The 18,468-nt window shown below is 36.6% G+C and overlaps 2 protein-coding genes across 2 annotated transcripts; one reads left to right on the top strand and one right to left on the bottom strand.

The window, feature by feature from the left end:
• The first annotated feature begins 209 nt into the window (after positions 1–209).
• trpa1a (transient receptor potential cation channel, subfamily A, member 1a) lies at positions 210–8,151 on the top strand. The gene is made up of 27 exons (XM_059564266.1): positions 210–254; positions 707–857; positions 981–1,156; positions 1,266–1,373; positions 1,451–1,559; positions 1,665–1,810; positions 1,897–2,033; positions 2,126–2,174; positions 2,276–2,375; positions 2,867–2,967; positions 3,128–3,297; positions 3,442–3,606; positions 3,738–3,852; positions 4,061–4,227; positions 4,305–4,395; positions 4,480–4,539; positions 4,609–4,707; positions 4,786–4,856; positions 4,927–5,080; positions 5,362–5,451; positions 6,130–6,299; positions 6,404–6,533; positions 6,671–6,853; positions 6,938–7,006; positions 7,100–7,204; positions 7,422–7,531; positions 7,844–8,151. The coding sequence occupies exons 1-27, from the start codon at positions 210–212 to the stop codon at positions 8,058–8,060; spliced, it is 3,288 nt and encodes a 1,095-aa protein (XP_059420249.1). The 3' UTR covers positions 8,061–8,151.
• Positions 8,152–8,230: 79 nt separating this feature from the next.
• LOC132154889 (dnaJ homolog subfamily B member 6-like) lies at positions 8,231–17,397 on the bottom strand. Its single transcript, XM_059563611.1, has 10 exons — positions 17,245–17,397; positions 14,046–14,131; positions 13,752–13,861; positions 12,711–12,773; positions 12,459–12,566; positions 11,861–12,028; positions 11,436–11,595; positions 10,976–11,046; positions 8,732–8,863; positions 8,231–8,645 (listed from the first exon to the last, which is right to left on the bottom strand). The coding sequence occupies exons 2-10, from the start codon at positions 14,111–14,113 to the stop codon at positions 8,578–8,580; spliced, it is 948 nt and encodes a 315-aa protein (XP_059419594.1). The 5' UTR covers positions 14,114–14,131; positions 17,245–17,397; the 3' UTR covers positions 8,231–8,577.
• Between the last annotated feature and the right edge of the window lie 1,071 nt (positions 17,398–18,468).

Raw genomic sequence — 18,468 nt, forward strand, 5'->3', positions numbered from 1 at the left:
TCTTCTTTTGTTTGTGTGTTGTTTATCTGATGCTCTGATCTGTTGAAACTTTTATTTTTGAAAGTTTAATATCATGGGACGTATAACAATAAATGACCTTTTCTCTTGTTTTTTCATAGTTTACTTGCAGGATGACTAAAGAAAGTGCAGAAATGACAAACATCTCCAAAGCTGAGTCAAAATGTAGACAACAGTCATTCGATAGTGCAATGGATGGAGACGAGAGCAACCAGATATCTGCAAATGTATTTGAGGTACTCAGCTTATCTAAATTCACTCATTTATACAGAAATTATACATATACCACAAAAAATTTGGGATCAGCAAGATTTCGATAGTCGTTTTTTTTTTTTTTTTTTTTTTTTTTTTTCTTGCTTTGATGGCAAAATTACAGTGTCACGTGATCATTCAGAAATCCTTCTAATATGCTTATTTGTTGCTCAAGTAACATTGCTTATTATCAATGTTGAAAACAGGTGTGCTGCTTAATATTTTTGTGGAAACAGTCATATGTATTTATTCAATTTAACGTGGCCTTTCTAAATAAATGGATTAATTTCATATAATGCAATAGAAAATATTTGATAACTTTTCAAAGAGAGAGCATTCTGTGCCATGCCTTTCAGTTTCCCGTGTCTGATAGTACTGTGAGATGACAGCTTGTACAGGTGGTCTAACATTCCTCATGACTGAATTTTAAACGCAGTGGACTAAGCAAGGAAATGTAGTCGCTCTGGAGAAGCACACCAGGTACCTGGACATACGAGACAACACCGGTGCCAGCCCAATGCACTACGCTGCATCCATGGGACACTTTCGCATCATCAGACTAATAGTGCAGATCACCGGACAACAAGGTAATAGAACCACACCTTTAGACATTTATTTTAGTTTGAATTAATGACAAAATACAAGTGTCAAATATTGCTGTAAAGAAGCTAAACTAAATTAAAATAAAAATCTCATTTTTGACACTGCAGAGCTCAATGCCAGGGATGAGGATGGGAATACACCTCTTCATTGGGCTGTCCAGAAGGACCAGCCAGGAAGCTGCTCTGTGCTTCTGACTCTGGGAGCAGATCCTAACATCCTAAACAACAGCCAACAGTCACCGCTACATATGGCAGTCAGCATGGGTAAAAATTTTGTGTTAGAGGTAAGCCATCCTAGTATTATATTATTGTCCATAGTTGTGTTTTTAATTGGAAGCAATATATTTAGCCTCTCTATGAAGCTTACATAATTAAACTTTTGGTTTTAAAAAGCAACTTGTCTCACATAAACAAACTGATGTGAACCTGGAAGGGGACTTGGGAAACACGCCTCTCATTTTAGCTGCTTCTTTGGACAACCATGAGGCTCTGGTCATACTGGTAAGTTGGTTTGAATGGTTTGAAATATTCTCTGTTTTATGATGATAATAGCCATATGATCATTGTCTCTCTTTCAGTACAAACATGGTGCAAAGTTCTGCCGTCAGAACAAGCTAGGTCATTTTGCGATTCATGCTGCTGCTTTTGCTGGAGCTAAGAAATCCATGGAGGTCATTCTTCTGAAAGGTGAGTTTTTGTATCACTTAACCAACTGTGTATTCTGAGCCTGAAACATTATATTAGTGCTTTGAGCCTAAAAACCAAGTGTCTTTTGTTTCTCATTTTCAACAGGAGAAGAAGTTGGTCTGTCTATTGACACCCATGTGAACTATGTGGATAAATCTTGCAGTAGTCCACTTCACCTGGCTGTACGTGGAGGAAATCTTGACATCATTAAACTCTGCATTGCATATGGAGCGAAAATTGAACAGCAGCAGGTAATGGAGGATTTTGTCTTAAAATAGACACCAACAGACAATGTCTAATCAGGTAATTTGGTAACCTATTATTTTTTCTTTTACAGTGTGATAAATCCACTGCTCTCCACTTTGCATGTAGTCAAGGTGCCATTGAGGTTGTTAAAGTCATGCTCTCGGCTTATCATAAAGTGTGTGATCTTATCAACATCACTGATGGGGCCAACCAGACACCTCTACATAAGTAATTAAACTTTACCCACTAAACCTGACTGAACAAAACTAAACAAAACAGCGTATCTGAAAAATCTCTCCTTGTTTATTTTCCATTTGCAGAGCAGCGATTTTTGATCATTTTGAACTCTCTGAGTACCTTATTTCACAGGTATGGCAACTGCAGTTGTTTGAAAGTGAAATGACTGTGCTAGTAAAATGAAACATGATATTCTGAAAATTACAGTAAAGCCGGATAATATTGTTCTGCAGGGTGCTGACATTGATTTTGTTGACTGCAAAGGCCATTCTCCACTTCTTCTGGCAACAAGTTGCGGAGCATGGAGAACTGTCAATCTGCTCCTCTCCCATGGTAACCTTATTAAATGAACATCAATAATATTAGTTCATTATTATTTATAATAATTATTCTAATTATTTTGATCATTTTACATCTTATAACAGTTGTTCTCACCTTTCCCTTTTTGATTCCAAGGGCCCCAACTGTAGACAACAGTGAGGGTGATTTTCCCCTCACCTTGTTGCACTTTTGATCTCAGTCAAAAATAGCCAGACCTATAAAAATTGCTTTTGGAATCAATTCTGTGGTATCTGTGCTAACTGAAGACAAAAAACTAAAACTAAAAACAAGTTAACAAAAGGATTGAATCCAAGATTTGGTGATAGCATAGAATACTGAGAGATTTCCACAAAAGGCCAGTCATTTTTGAACAGGAACACTGAATTAAATAAAGGATTTTCAGGCCCTCTGGTTAAGAACCACTGTCTTAATGTCTTATTTATTAGAAGTATCTAAATAATAATAAGAAATAACACTAACAAACTGGTCTATTTGTTTTGTAGGAGCTGATCTTAAGAAAAAAGACAAATCTGGATGCAACTTCTTGCATCTGGCCATCTTGCAGCCCAGGGGTCTGAAAAACCTGCCCACAGAGGTACTGAAGGTAAAACGTACAGGGCTTTAAGAGACCGTGCCCATGTTTCACTGAATAACTCGTTCTCACAGCTAAACTTAAGCCACTGCTGCCCTCTACTGTTAGTTCCATTAAAAAGCGGTAGAAGATTGTGTGAAGTTGATTGAAGTCCCTTTTGGTTTCTCCACAGCACGAGAGTGTGAGACAGCTGCTCAATGATGAGGATACTGAGGGCTGTACTCCTCTCCATTACGCCTGCAGACTGGGAATACCAGAGTCTGTGAAGAACATGCTGGGGTTAGAGGTCTCGCTGGATCAAAAGTCCAAACAGAAGAAATCTGCACTTCATTTTGCGGCCGAGTGAGTCTGTTACTGTAAAGATTCGGGAATGGCAATAAGAAAACAGAAAAGTGCATTTCCATTTGCCAGTCTTCTCAAATAAAAAGGAAAGCAGCAAACACATATTGTAGTAAGGTGCATTATTTTTGTTTTTTTTCTGATGAGATATGGGAGGATCAACACATGCCACAGGCTTTTAGAGATGGTGACTGACACCAGACTGCTGAATGAGGGGGATGAGAAAGGACTGACCCCACTGCATCTGGCATCTCGCGGAGGTCACGTGAAAGTAGTCGAGCTTCTCTTACGCAAGGGGGCGCTGTTTCACAGGTACAAGTGCATGCACAATTCACTTTTTAGTGAAATCAAATTCAAGAACCCTGCTTTACACACTTTCAGTATGATGCGATTGAGCAATGTCAAATTTGCATGCATACTGTACTTATATGCTTTATGTTTAGTGACTATAGAGGATGGTCATGCCTTCATCATGCTGCATCTGAAGGATACACACAGACCATGGACACTTTGCTGACATCTAACATCAAACTTCTAAACAAGACTGATGGAGATGGGGTAGTTTGCCTAATTTGCTAAAAAAAAATTCTGACACAACTTGGTCACAGCAACAGATTTTTTTGTTGTTGTTCTTTGGAACCAACTGTAGGCTACTGCAAGTTGTTTATAGAGAATGTATATAAAGGTGTCAGTAAGAGTTATATATATATATATATAGATATTAAGAAATAAACAGTTACTGAGGAAAGATATTGATCTCTTTTAGAACACAGCTTTGCATCTGGCTGCTAGAGCAGGTCATGTGGCAACAGTAAGACTGCTGTTATACAGAGGGGCCAAGATCCTCCTCAACAAGAATGATGCCTCTTTCTTGCACGAGGCAGTACATAACGGGAGGAAGGAGGTCACCAATACTGTGATCGAGAGTGACAGGTCAGCTTGGCCAATTTCTAGAAATGTTATAATGTGTTTCCCAGTTTCTTCATTTATCTCCTCTTTGTTGAATAAAGATGTGTAGAGGCGATGACAACGTACAAACCAAACTCATCCAAACGTTGCATTGTCATGGACATGATTGAGTTTCTTCCAGACTCCTTTAAAGTGAGTTTTTTACTGCCGCTTAAGCCTGACACTTAAATTGAAGGTTGAACCCTCTAACCAGCAGGGCATTGCATATTTCCCCAGCATCTTCTAGACTCTTGCATAAAGGAATCAGAGGAAGATGTTAACAGCACCAATTACTACGTAAGTTTCCTTTTGTACTGGATGCATAAGGTAACAACCTCTTCAGCTAACACTTTGTGTGTTCTCCAGATTGAGTACAATTTCAGGTGGCTTCAGCATCCACTGCAAAACCTTAAAAAGACAGGCATGGAAAAAGACAACACCTACAAACCTCTCAGTGCACTAAATGTTGGTACTTTACAAAAACTATGTTATAGCTGTGTTAGTTGTGAATGGCCACGTTCAGAAAATGTGTCTCCGCTACAGGCTATGGTGTATTTTAACCGTGTCAGTTTGCTGACACATCCGGTCTGCAAGAAATATTTGGAGATGAAATGGTAAGTGGAAACCTGAATCTCATATTTTGATATCTCAGCATCAAGAGCTAAATAACGTTTTGTTCTACAGGAATGCCTATGGGATCAAAGCACATCTGCTCAATATGACGGTGTATGCACTTGGGGTGTTTCCTCTAACATATCTCATTGTGAACCTGAAGCCCACACTGGTCACTGCAAGAAATGTCACATCAGTCAACATGGTCTGCACATCCCTGTACAAGGTACAATATACTAAAGCAGAATTTCTCAAATAGAGTCCTGGAGGGCCACTGTCCTGCAGAGTTTAGCTCAAACCCTGATCAAACTCACTTAAGTGTGATTTTCTAGGGATCCTGAAGACCTTGATGAGCTTGCTCAGGTGTGTTTGATTAGGGTTGGAGCTAAGCTCTGCAAGGCATTGGCCCTCCAGGGCAAGATTTGAGAAACCTTGTACTAAAGCAATTCATCAAGCAAGTCGAAGAAGAAAAAAAACAACTATGATGCAACTTCTCTTTCTATACAGCAATCCTATGTAATCACAGCATGTATGTTCCTGGTTCTTGCAATGAATATGTATGCAGTTGGGAAAGAGATCCTTCAAATAATTCAACAGGTTTGTTTATATTTCCAGTCTTACCTGTATGTAGTCAAATAAGCAAGCAAGCAAATGAATGAACTGTCTTGCGGAAATGTTTGATCTGCAGAGTTGATACTGATCAAATTAATAACTGCATGGAACCGATTTGATTTTTATATTATATTTTCTAAAAATTATGATCCTACGCAAAAGATGTTCTTAATTAATAACGCGTTATAATCTCAGCGATCACCAACACAACATAAATGGTCCATAATGTACACAAAACACAATTATAGACATATAAACATGGATTTTATCTAACATTTACTAACCTTTTGCATAGAAGAACTCCATCATGGTAAAATTAAGTTATATGCCTACCTCAAGTTTAGTCGACGTGTGTTTTGTCAAGTTTACATGTTTTGAGATTTCGTAACAATTTTTGATTTAATCAACATGATGTGGAAGTTTCAATTTCTCTTGCAATCTTTTAATTGGTCAGTTGAGTAACAAGAAGAGCGACACGCCTGGGCTACAGTGTAATAATAATACTAATAACGATGATGGTAATGCATGAAGTGCAATGTAATATAATTTTGAGGATGCTTATCTTATCAATTGACAGCCTCACCACTTCATGAGCTTGAAAAGATCTGCAATTTAATGTACTGTAAGCCTATTAATTGAAACTGTCTTGTCTTTCTTTGCAAGCGGGTGAATTATTTGCAGGATCTGTCTAACTACATGGACTGGGGCGCTGCGATCTGTTCTCTGGTGTTCGTGGTTCCGCTGCTGCTGAATGTGAAGAGTTCCTGGCACTGGCAGGCTGGAGTACTGGCAGCTCTGGCCTCCTGGATGAATCTCCTCCTCTATCTCCAGCGGTATTGGCCTGCTAGAGGGACTAATACATCCAAAGAGCAGAAGTAGTTAACAGAAGCACTTCATACAATCTTCAAAGACTTATCTGTGTCTCTCATGTCTTTAGGTTTGAACGGATTGGTATTTATGTGGTAATGTTTCGGGAGATCTCACGGACGCTCCTGAGCATTATTTTGCTGTTCTTTTACTTGATATTGGGATTTGCATTGGCCTTCTATGCCTTGATGATCGAACAGGTGTGTATATAAGTGTTACTTTATGATAATTATGGTGAACTTAAAAAAGACTAATATTACAAGTTGTGGACATTTTGGAACCCTAGCTTGAATGTTTAGCTGTATTGGTTAAGTTTAATATATTATTTATTTTGCAGCAACATTTTGGGAGGATTTTCCTGTCACTGCTGCAGACCTTTGTCATGATGGTGGGAGAAATCAACTACCAGGACAATTTCTTGAAACCCTTCCTGCAAGGAGACCTTCCTTTCCCCCTTTTGACATTGGCAATCTTCGTTTGGTTTGTCTTACTTGTGCCTATTCTTCTCATGAACCTTCTGGTAAGTCCTAAAGAAAATAAGATCTGAATTAACGATCTTAAAAATTCGACTATTACATATTAAACTCCTATATTTTGAGTTTAGATTGGTTTGGCTGTCGGTGACATAGCAGAAGTCCAGACAAATGCATGTTTGAAGAGGATTGCAATGCAGGCAATTTAGCACCAACACACTAATACTGTGTCCTAATAATAAGAATATTTTTCCCCTCTAAAAGCAATGATTTGTTGTCATTCTACTCCACAGATTGAACTTCACACTAATCTAGAAGAGAGGCTTCCCTATTGGTTTATGAAACGGGTGGACCAGGTCACCGTCAGAGAATTCCCAAACAAATGCTTCAGTGGAAAGGTCAGACAGCACAACACAATAATAAAATAATTTCATGTTTCAAAGGGCAAACCAACTTTAATAATTGTGCGGTATATGGTAAAACAATGCATGCTTTCAAATAACAGAATCAAACTCCAACATATAAAGCTATATAAAGCATTTTCTGAAAAATAAAATAAAAAATGCATTTACTTTCCATCAATTGTTAAGGCAGATTTAATGTGTTTGTGAACAGAAAAGATGGTTTTTCTATGGGAATGAGGTGAGGAAGTCCAGGACCCGTCTCAGTCCTACAATCTACCAGTTAACTCCACTGGAACGAGAGCTAACCAAACAGAAATACAGGTAACACCAATCTGACGCAAAACTTCCTCAGCCAAATTTAAGTGAATCAGTTCCTGAATTAAACCCAGAATACTTTAGCCAGGGTAGAGCCATATTTAATTCTTGAAAGGAATAAAATCTAAGCTGTAAGGGATGCTAATAGTGCGTTCAGTGAAATGAACTGTTGTTTAACAACATATCGATTGTTCAGCTGCTAGACAAAAACTTCATAAAACAGTTTTGTAAGTTGTGATTAAAGACTATCCCGCACATCCTCATTTTCATCTACAGTACATTTAATTTAACCTGACCATGTGTTGTGAATCTTCTCAGGATGAAGGAGATGTCAGATTCCATGGAAAAGCAACACAACCTGCTAAAGCTTATAGTGCAGAAGATGGAGATCAGCTCAGAGGCAGAGGAACATGACGGACCCCCAGTCTTTCAAGAACTGAGAGAGAAACTCCTCAGTAGGAGCAAATGGGGTCCACTGCTCAGGGCAGTGACCGCCAGAAAGAAGGGAGTCTGCAAATTCATGAAAACGTCATGAACAAGCCATTGTTTTAACAGAGTCGTTGTATTTACTCATAAACTGTGATGATGTGGCTAATATTTCTTAGTATGACCTCGCTTCTGTACAACCAAGGCTGAAACCAAATACCAAGCATCTAGCATTGTGTCTATAAGGAATGTGTTAAATGTTACAAAGTTTGACCATAAATGAAACCGAAGACGAGACAGGTTTTATTACTGAAAATCATTGTACATTGGTTTTCTTTATTAATAAATTGAGTGGATCATGTGAATGAGAAACGCATGCACAGTTCAGCTTTTTTTTTTTTTACGTATCAGTCACAGTTCTTCAGAGCAGATGATTTACTATTTGTTATCAATTAGTATCGGCATAAAAAACGTAAAATAATAAATTTGACCTTTGCATCTAAAAAAATAAACAACAACAACAAACAACAAAAATGCTAGCGAGTTTTTCCCAACCTCGACAAAGAATATCCACTGCTACAGTATGTCAGACTATCAGTCCTATGAGTTTAGACGCAGAGACAAATTTAGGTCTCTTTGGTCTTTTTGGTCTCTCCCTTCATCGTCATTCTCTTCCTCTTGACTCCAGTTTGCTCTGTTGAGATACATAACTTTTAAGTATCACAAGGTTCATGCTCGAGCTGCAGGAATCTCACACGGAATATGAAATAGGCTTCTGACCTTTGCCTGTAGTTTTATTTTGCTCCTCTCTCTGAGCTGACTGCCTTGCAGAATGTGAGGAGGAGGAAGAGGAGTCAGGGAGCTCCTTCCTCTGTCTGTGACCCTCCAGCATGCCTATCTCCTGGGCTTTTCCTAGAGAGAGGAGTGTAGTTTAGTTTACAAGGGCGGAGAGCACTATTTTAATGAGTGTTTTAATGTCTGTATTTAATTTACTGTCTGTTTTGATGATGATAATTCTATGTTATGTATACTACATCCAGAGACAGAGATGCATTTAGAGAGCATAAAACACAATCACAAAGCTTGTTAGTTTAGTTAGCCATGCATTCTGGTAGCACTGCAGCCAGCTTCATTTGGTTAAGGACATTAAAAAGCAACAGCTAACAAATTTAGTTATTCTGCATTATGAAATACTTATGAAACTTTATTATATCACAGCTTATTAATATTAAAATGGTTAGACATTTTATCCATACATTCCAAATCAGAATGTATATCTGAAAGTATCACATAATATTTGGAATCGGCATATTAAGGAAGTTTCCACTTTGCGAGAAACTGCTCACTGTCTGTATTAGGTTTCTGATTTGAATATAGTACAAACATTAAGAGGATACTCCACCCCAAAATGAACATTTTGTCATCTATCACTTACCCCCATGTCGTTCCAAACCCGTAAAAGCTTTGTTCGTCTTCGGAACACAATTTAAGATATTTTAGATGAAAACCGGGAGGCTTGTGACTGTCCCATAGTCTGCCAAGTATGTTACACTGTCAAAGTCCAGAAAAGTATGAAAAGCATCATCAGAATAGTCCATCTGCCATTTGAAGTTCAACCATAATGTTATGTAGTGACAAGAATACGGTTTGCGAAGAAAACAAAATTAACGACTTTATTCAACAATTCCTTTGTCAACAGTCTCCTCTGTGTCTCTCCACATCACTCAAACTGCCTACACTCTTCTGTGTAAGCTGCATCTCACAAGGATGTGCTGTTTTCTTTCAAATCAAGGCATAAATACACATAGAAACAGCACATTTTTGTTGCGTAGCTGACACAGGAGAGAGAGACAAAGGAATTGTTGAATAAAGTCGTTATTTTAGTTTTCTTCACTTACAAAGAGTATTCTCGTCACTTCATAACGTTACGGTTGAACTACTGATGGCAGATGGACTATTCTGACAATGCTTTTCATATTTTTCTGGACTTTGACAGTGTAAATTGAATAACTTTGGCAGTCTATGGGACAGTCATAAACCTCTCGGTTTTCATCTAAAATATCTTAAATTATGTTCCGAAGACGAATTAAGCTTTTTCGGGTTAGGAACGACATAGGGGTAAGTGATTAATCACAAAATGTTCATTTTGGGGTGGAGTAACCCTTTAATAATCATCAACATAAATTCAGCATAACGGAGTTGAGGTAAAAATATTACTCACTCTAAACTCTTTTGGTATAAAAGAGTAGAGCATTGTTAGTTTAAGCAAATGAGCCTCAACACACTCCTGTAATGACTGGATTTGAAATAAAATCAAAGATCACTCTCAGTTAAAGCAAAACTACAGACTGCAGAGCTGCCACATCCCCAAAAAGGATGAAACTCATTTATTTAGGTTCAGATTATTTTACAAAGTACAAGGTTCATTGAATGGGAATAAATCAGTTATATTATTAACTCCGATTCTCATCAGGTTATTTAGTAATAACATTACAACTATAAACAACATTTGTTGTCTTACATGCAAAAATGAGAAAAAACTAAACAAATTTTTTTAAATTAATTAACATTAATAAAAATTGCATATCAGTACATTGAATCTAGCACTCTAACAGCATTTACAAATATGTTTAACAAATTAATAAGACAAGTTGCCATAAGGTTTGAACATTAAGTTACATACTCCAATTTCACACTCCACACAGTTGGCTCACAAATGCTATGTGCATTCATGAGGACACTGTAACACAAAGTGCTTGCGGAAAGAAAAACTAATCTCACATTATGGTCCCAAATACAAGTAAAATGACACATATCCTGTGCAAGATACTGACAGTTCCCATTTATAAATATATAAACAAAAAATTGTTCAGAAGCAAAAGTCTAAAAATGAAGAAAGAAAGTAAAAAACAAATGCAATGTACAGACATCTGAATGACAGTACTAACATTGTTTGAGCTCAAGTTTGTGCAGAAAGGGCTCCATTATCTTAATTGTGTTCCAATCGCAGCAGTTGTTCCTTACCATTTACGGTTATAGATTTTAACTGTCCATCTTCTTCCACTTCTACACGTTCCTGTCCATTCTCGATGATTCTACAGAAACAACAGCACATCTATGAATTACAGGGAAAGGTTGCTTATATATTGGTTTGACGTTGCTTTTATATCTCAAACCTATCCACCATATTTTGATGTAAGTGATTTCATGTGAATGTGTGAGACTTCTGATTCATTAGATGCCATAGGTAGATAATTAGAAAAAAATCAAAGTGCAGTAAATGGTGAAAAATTATTACAATACATAGTGTAATAATAAACTATATGCAAAAAAAAAAAAAAAAAAAAGATATACCAGGTTGCAGTCTCAAGCAGCATAATGAGCTGTTCTGTGCAGCTAAAAATAACTAGAAGCAGATGATACCAGAAATATGTTAAAAATAAAATACAAAAAAGACAAATTACAACTCTGGAAAGAGGTCTACCTTTTTGTAGTAATTTTCCTGCCATTGATGAATTTAGTGGAGGTTGACACAGAGCGGAAGCCGCCCATGCTTCCACCCCCTCCCCCTCCCCCTCCACCAAATGAACTTGAAGAGAAAGAAGTAAATCCACCTCCTCCCATAAGCCCAAAGGGAGAGAAACCTAATGAAATAAAAATAAAAAAATTAAGTAAAGAAAGGAAGAAATACTTTGGCACCAAAAAAAAAAACATTTTAAAAAGTTGTTGTCCTGATGCACATGGCCTAACACCTGTAAAAATATATACACCCCAACATTTGACTTCAAGTACAAGTTTTAGATTTTTTTAAGCTGGTTTTGCTCTTTATTTTGAGCAGTTTGTGTTTGCACTTTTACATCAATTGAAAAGATTTTGAATTGAAGCACAAACATATTTGTAACATCTGACCTGCATCAAAAGATGAAAATCCTGCCCCAAAAGGTGGGAATCCCCCAAAGCCCCCAAAGAAGGACCCTCCTGTTCGGCTCCTGCTCATGCCCCGCTGGTGGTGGTGGTGGTGGTGGTGGTGGTGATGTCGACCGCCACCAAAGAAGTCATTGTCAAATGGATCTCCACCTAAAAATGTAAAGAATGTAGCTTTTATAGGCCTTATATAGCTCCGCCCCTTTTCAGTGTTGTGTATGACGTCTTCTGTCTTCCAGATTGTATTTCCAAAGCATGAAGGTAAAACCTTACAGATTTATGAATGAACCGCTCATTTTAAAAGCTTCACAATCTATTTATGACATCTGGTTCAAACATTACAATGCTCATGATAAATTTTTAACTCTACATTAAGTAAATCCAATTCACCATCTAATTACTCTTCAACAAATGCTATAGAAAAACACTAAGTTACCGCAAAAACGGAAGTTCAATTACAAAATTCTGAAGATGGCCATGTGCTTGTTTCTCTGGCACATAAGGTCTATGGAATTGCGTGAGAAAATCTACTTTGCCAATGAAGGCACACAACAAAAAAACACTCAGGTAAATACACACTCACCAAAGAATTCGGCAAATGGATCTTGCCCACCAAAGAATTCCCTGAATACATCCTCTGGATTGCGGAATGTGAAAAAGTGGTCATTATTAAAGTGACCTCTTCCTCCTCCTGTCCAAATGAAGAAAAAAGTGACAGGTTCAAACATAACAGACTTGGCATATTGTCATATCCTTTATATACTTATATTACAAAATAGGAATGAATTAGGATCAAACTCCATATCATTAAAAATCACTGTAGGATGCAATTTACCTCCACCTCCACCTGCAGTTAAGCCTTCTTTTCCATATCGATCGTACAAGTTCCTTTTGTTTGCTGAAGGAGAGTAAACCAAGAGTTAAGCAATGTTCTCATAGTTAAGCAAAAATACTAACATAAAATGTGAATGACCGTATAAATCATTTGCACAGCAGCTGTCAGTAACCTAGTAATTATATTACTCATGCACCAGCCCTGATTCACACCTTGAAAGCACCAGACACAGTGGCTGCAGTAAAATCAAGCATTATTCATTTTTTTGAATTTGAAAAATGTTTATCATAAAACGCAGCGGCTACAATTGCTGAACACAACCCCTCTTTATAAAGGATTGTCTCAAAGTGTGTACAAGACAAATAAATTTTGTTTATGAAAAATATTTCAATACTTTCTCTCGCAATTATATCAATGGGTAATTATACAGTTTATAAATCGCAGGCATCAGGGAGCTACTAATCCACTACTAATATGCAGGACACTGAAACCACGTTTGAATGCGCACTCTCGTTTTACTTTCACTTTCAAGATTCGCAACACACAGACTCTATAAGGAGCGGCAGTAGTACCACACATTTTACAAGATTAGATTTTTGTCATTGGTGCTCAGGATCTGCAAAGCATTCGCCATTGTCCTCTCAGTCATCTCTCCTTCCTCTATGTATGTGGTAAGTGAACTTTCAGGTACTGTAATATAACAGTCTACCGCTAGCAATCGGCTAACCATGTCTCTTTAGTGGCTCAGTAGAACGCCTTATTTGTTTTCCATGCCTTTCTGCATATGGATTTACTGTAGACATCGTCCGATGCCAATTTGGTAGACATCGCCCAACCCCATTTGATATAGCTCATTTAAAACTTTAACTGTTACTGCTAGTACAATTTTTAGAAAGGCTCAAGGATTTATTTCAGGCCAGTATATCAAATTTTCAAAGGTAAAAAAGCTAATATATTTTGAGGTAAATATCTTTAATGAAATGCCGTAAATGAGCATTTTATTTTTATTAGCCTTTTAAAGTTCCTTATGTTAGGACTTACCATCTGAAAGGACTTCATAAGCCTCTGAAAGCTCTTTAAACTTCTTTTCTGCCTCGTCCTTGTTATCTGGATTCTTATCTGGATGCCACCTGAGAGCTAGTTTCCTGTAACTACAAAAGAAACACATGATGGAGTGATAAATAAGACAAGACGGATAGAATACCACATTTAACACAAGCAAAAAAAATAATTAATGCTACTATATTCTACATCTGAATTACTGTTAAATGTTAAAAAAGGAAGGAATTTTTAGGGATATTAATAGGACTAAATGAAACCAAAGATGAAACTTACGCTTTTTTGATTTCATCTGGAGATGCATTTCTCTGCACCCCTAGAACATGGTAATAATAGTCATCCATGGGCACCGACTTCAATGGCTGGCAATCAGAAGGTGGATAAACAAAAATATAAGAATTATTAGCACAAATCTGCAGGCACTATAACTATATAAAGCCTACAGTTTCATTTGGTGCATGAATTTCTAAGTCCTTTAAATGTTTAAGATCAAAACTTAGCTGAAAAACCTGTTGTACACAATCTTACTGTGAAATCTTTACTGATTTTTATCAAATAAATATATGAATAACTTCTTTACTGTTATTACTATTTAAAGATGAATATTTACAGGACTGAAGCAACTTTATTTGATTATCTATACAGAACTTCATCAAAGTGAATAATGATTGAGGCGGCCATTCTGACAAATATCTCTTTTTGTGTTTCGCAGAAGAAAGAAAATCATGCAGGTTTGGAAGAACATAAGGGCGAGTAAATTAACACAGACTGTTCATGTCTGGGGGAACTCTCTCTTTGAAGCTTCTCTATGTCAACAAGCTAGCCAACCACCAACAATATTAATAAATCCCATTAATACCTTCCTGACACTGAGATAAAGTTGGTTTGACGTTGGATATTAGACAGATATTCAGCCTTGAAAAACTTTAAAAGATCATTAAAGATTGAGTATAATGGCAAAAAACGTGCTTTGTTTAAATTGGTTTAAAATGTTGAAGAGAACACACTGTGTTGTGTATGTGTCTTATTTTGCCTTGATGTATGGCAACTCAGTTTTATAACGTTATGGCACAGGATAGGGGCCATCTACAAAGTTCAAAACGGAGAGAAAAAAATATTCAATGGTTCCACATCCAAATGCTTAACTGATGAAAAAAAAAAAAAGACCTGTACACACAAGACTTTGAAATGCACACACACAAACACTCATCTCTCAATTGCTAAACAACAAATGCTAGGTATTGTAAAGAATAATAATAATGTTATTAAGAATTATAATATTTTAATTTTGGAACAAAATACATAAATATATACATATTTGGCATTCAAAGCTGTTACTAAATCCTAAATTAAATGATTTCAGTTCAGTTTTAATATCATACGTGATACAGATTAAATGATGACAAGATTGTAATGTAATAAATGTATGTAAAATACATATAGATTTCCATCCCAAACCCTGATTTACATATGAGAGTAAAATCTGCATGGAGATGTTCTTCTAGAACACAGTAACTGTAGGGCTGCACGATTAATCGAATGTGAAGTAAAGCCGGTTCTGTGATTAGCAGTAAATCTCAATCACCTGCTTTCCTTTACTTTATTTAGTTAACTGACAAGCTATGCAAAATCACTTTCATAATCGCAGACGATATAATTGTAGGATTATGAAATAGTCTAAATCGTTGGCGATAATGATAGCTGTTTGCGTATCTTCTCAGTGAACTATGGCTCTGTATAGTAAATGCTGCTCCATCTGAGAGCATGTGAAAATACCACATTTAATAACATGTTTCAACTCCAGATTCACTTTATAACATTTTATGCATTTAGCAGACGCTTTTATCCAAAGCGACTTAAAGTGCATTCAGTTTATCAATTTTTTACATATCATAACATCAGTCGAGTGTTTAAAATAAATCCTTCTGTGAGATGATGTAGATTCTTGAACAGAATAATTAAGGCACACACTAGTTAATTGTATTCTAAACAGTGATAAAGGCTATGTAGAGTAGCATTTCATTATAGATATACTTTATTATGATGAAAATTGTAATAAGAACTCAGATAAACCAATAGTCGTGCATTTAAATCAATGAAAGCAGTTAAAGCTTCCGTTTAGTCAACTGCAGTGATTCAGGCATTCCAGCGCGAGAGCGCCCTCTGGCCTTTGGATGGAGATTTACTGCTGATCACAGAACCGTTCTTCAATGAAAGATACGCATAAATCACAGCTTCTGCCTAATCGCGATGTATTGCCTGTGCAATTTTCGATTAACTGTGCAGCCCTATTAACAAGACACCGTTTGAAGCTGAAAATTTAAGATGACTGTATTGATTTTAAATTAATTTATTAAAAGTTTGAATTTAAACTAAAGATACTGAGGGCAGTAATACTGGAGACTCAATTGAAGGCTTCACAAGCTTTTCTTGAATGTCAATAGCATGAATTCTGCATCTCCCTTGACAATGGAAACAACTGGAAAATGTTCTTTGAGAAATCTGTAACAAGACATAACCTTTGAAGTTGAGAGACAAGATCGTATTTATTTAAAACTAATTGATGTACTGGTTTCATTTTTAATAGTATGCGTTCTATTACAGTCCTGTGGCTAAAACCACCATCAAAAAAAGTTTGTCTAATCTGTAACAAGTCACATACTATGAGGTCTATTTCTTTTAAATTAATTTAATTATTGATTTAAATGTCAATGGCATGTTTTTTTTTTTGTCATAGTTCTGTGAATACAACCAACATTAAAACGTTCTCACAAGGACCTGGAATAGAAAATTTGGATTATGGAATGTTAATGATTTTCATACTGTTTTTCTATTATTAATATATTTATTAATAGTAATAATATAATAACAACCACTACCACATATCTTGTTTACATGTTTCTTATTTAAATTCAAGTGAGCGTTATAAGTGTGTTTTTCTGGGTATCTTTCAAAGACCTTGATACATAAATGTATCTTGTTTGGTTAACAGTAAGAAATGGTTTTATCCTTCCACAGTGTTTATAGACGGTCTCTACCTGGCCTAAGGCACCACTGAGCGTTACAACATATCGAGGAGGATTAAAACAAATAAACTGCGATGGGAGTTCAGTTTTGTTCTAAAACTTGTCAGATTAAGACATTTTAACACAAATATACTTATCAACTAATAATGTATTGATGTTTTTCGCGGCTGAATATCTGTATAATTTCCAGCACCAAACGAACTTTATCTGTCTTTCAGACTAAGTAAAATCTTACTCTTTTTTGATCATACACTTTCAACAGACCAAAAAACCTGGACAGCTATATAACTTGCTGTTGTTCATATTTCGACCTGGCAACCTTGGCATCTTTTAGATGAGCTAGCCACCTAGCATCAATGCTATGAGCAGGCTAGCAGGTTTTATTATTATTTATCTAATGAAGCAAAGCTCTACCCTAAGCCTGGACACATATTTAACGCTTAACCTACCTTGTATTTTCACTGCCAGAGGCAGCTGCTCTGTTTTTGGCTCGCTAACCTCTGCCTGTGCGACGCTGTATCGAACTGATGTGACAAGCAGCAACGAAGCGTCCGGAAATAACACGAATCTTCTAGGGTTTTTTTTTTGCTAGATTTGACGTCACGTCCTGTTTGAGTTATTCAAAGCATTCGCGCTTTTGGCTCCAGTCTTTCTGAGGAGATAAATCATTTTAGTGGACGAGTTTGACAGCTGTTAAAAACACATAAAAATGATTTAAACAAACCATTTATAGAACAAAGCCAGAAACAACGATAACAAAAAGAGTTAATTAAACCATTTATACAAAAAAGCCAGTGTTTATTCAGGAAGTTTTCGGATCCTAATATGACCACACGCACGTATAAACGATATAATTAATCCACGGGCCGGAGAGCTGATATCACATGCTTCTGTACTACAAACTACAAATTAAATTACGTTATCCCTATATTTATTTTTAGTTGTCTTGTGATTCCTTGGCGACGTTCTGGGCTCGTCTGCTGGCAGCGTTCAATCGTTGATGAGTTATAGGCTAGATCACAGTGTCAGTAATAACTCTCTAATAGCCTCATAAAAAACAAGAATGAAATAAACATAGGCTAATTACATTAATGAATAATATTAAAAAAACGTAAATAGAAAGACTTGCATACTATATTAACATAACTTTAATAGAGTTGAAGATTATTAATGCCAGATTTTAAAAATGACATTTGCAGTGTGTGGCATGAGGGGCACCTCTGATAGAAACAGGTGCTGGTCTTAAGCCTTGTCACTGTCATTCATCTGTTTCCAATTAATCTAAGCCTGTTAGCAGTTCAACAGCAAGTGCCATTTCCAGACCCATCAGTTAGAGTCCATTTGCAGATAGTCAGTGGCTATCCTGTTTCAAATAAAAAATATGAATGGGAAGTTCCTTTGGCATTAATCCAGGAATGTGGTGCTACTGTTAGGATACTATCAGAAGTTAATCCCAGTTACAACTAAATTTATTGCCAATTTATGCATAAATATAGGAAAACAAACTGGCTTGGTGACAATGTCATTTTGGCAATGGGAATTTGCATTTATACTGATAAATGAGCATGATAAGATAGGTGCAGCAATTAGCTATTAACTCCAGTCTCTCTCTCTCTCTCTCTCTCGCTCTCTCTCTCTCTCTCTCTCTCTCTCTCTCTCTCTCTCTCTCTCTC

This window comes from Carassius carassius, chromosome 12, assembly GCF_963082965.1.
Source record: "Carassius carassius chromosome 12, fCarCar2.1, whole genome shotgun sequence".
Lineage (NCBI taxonomy): Eukaryota > Metazoa > Chordata > Actinopteri > Cypriniformes > Cyprinidae > Carassius > Carassius carassius.

What these genes read in the sequence shown, in the direction of transcription:
- trpa1a (XM_059564266.1), top strand. Translation starts at nt 210, where the DNA reads ATGGATGGAGACGAGAGCAACCAGATATCTGCAAATGTATTTGAG. An exon ending in GGAGGTCATTCTTCTGAAAG is followed by an intron (nt 1,560 to 1,664) that starts GTGAGTTTTTGT and finishes CATTTTCAACAG; the next exon opens with GAGAAGAAGTTGGTCTGTCT. An exon ending in CTCCTCCTCTATCTCCAGCG is followed by an intron (nt 6,300 to 6,403) that starts GTATTGGCCTGC and finishes TCATGTCTTTAG; the next exon opens with GTTTGAACGGATTGGTATTT.
- LOC132154889 (XM_059563611.1), bottom strand. Translation starts at nt 14,113, where the DNA reads ATGGATGACTATTATTACCATGTTCTAGGGGTGCAGAGAAATGCATCT. An exon ending in CCAGATGAAATCAAAAAAGC is followed by an intron (nt 13,862 to 14,045) that starts GTAAGTTTCATC and finishes TTTCTTTTGTAG; the next exon opens with TTACAGGAAACTAGCTCTCA. An exon ending in AGGAAAATTACTACAAAAAG is followed by an intron (nt 11,047 to 11,435) that starts GTAGACCTCTTT and finishes TTGTTTCTGTAG; the next exon opens with AATCATCGAGAATGGACAGG.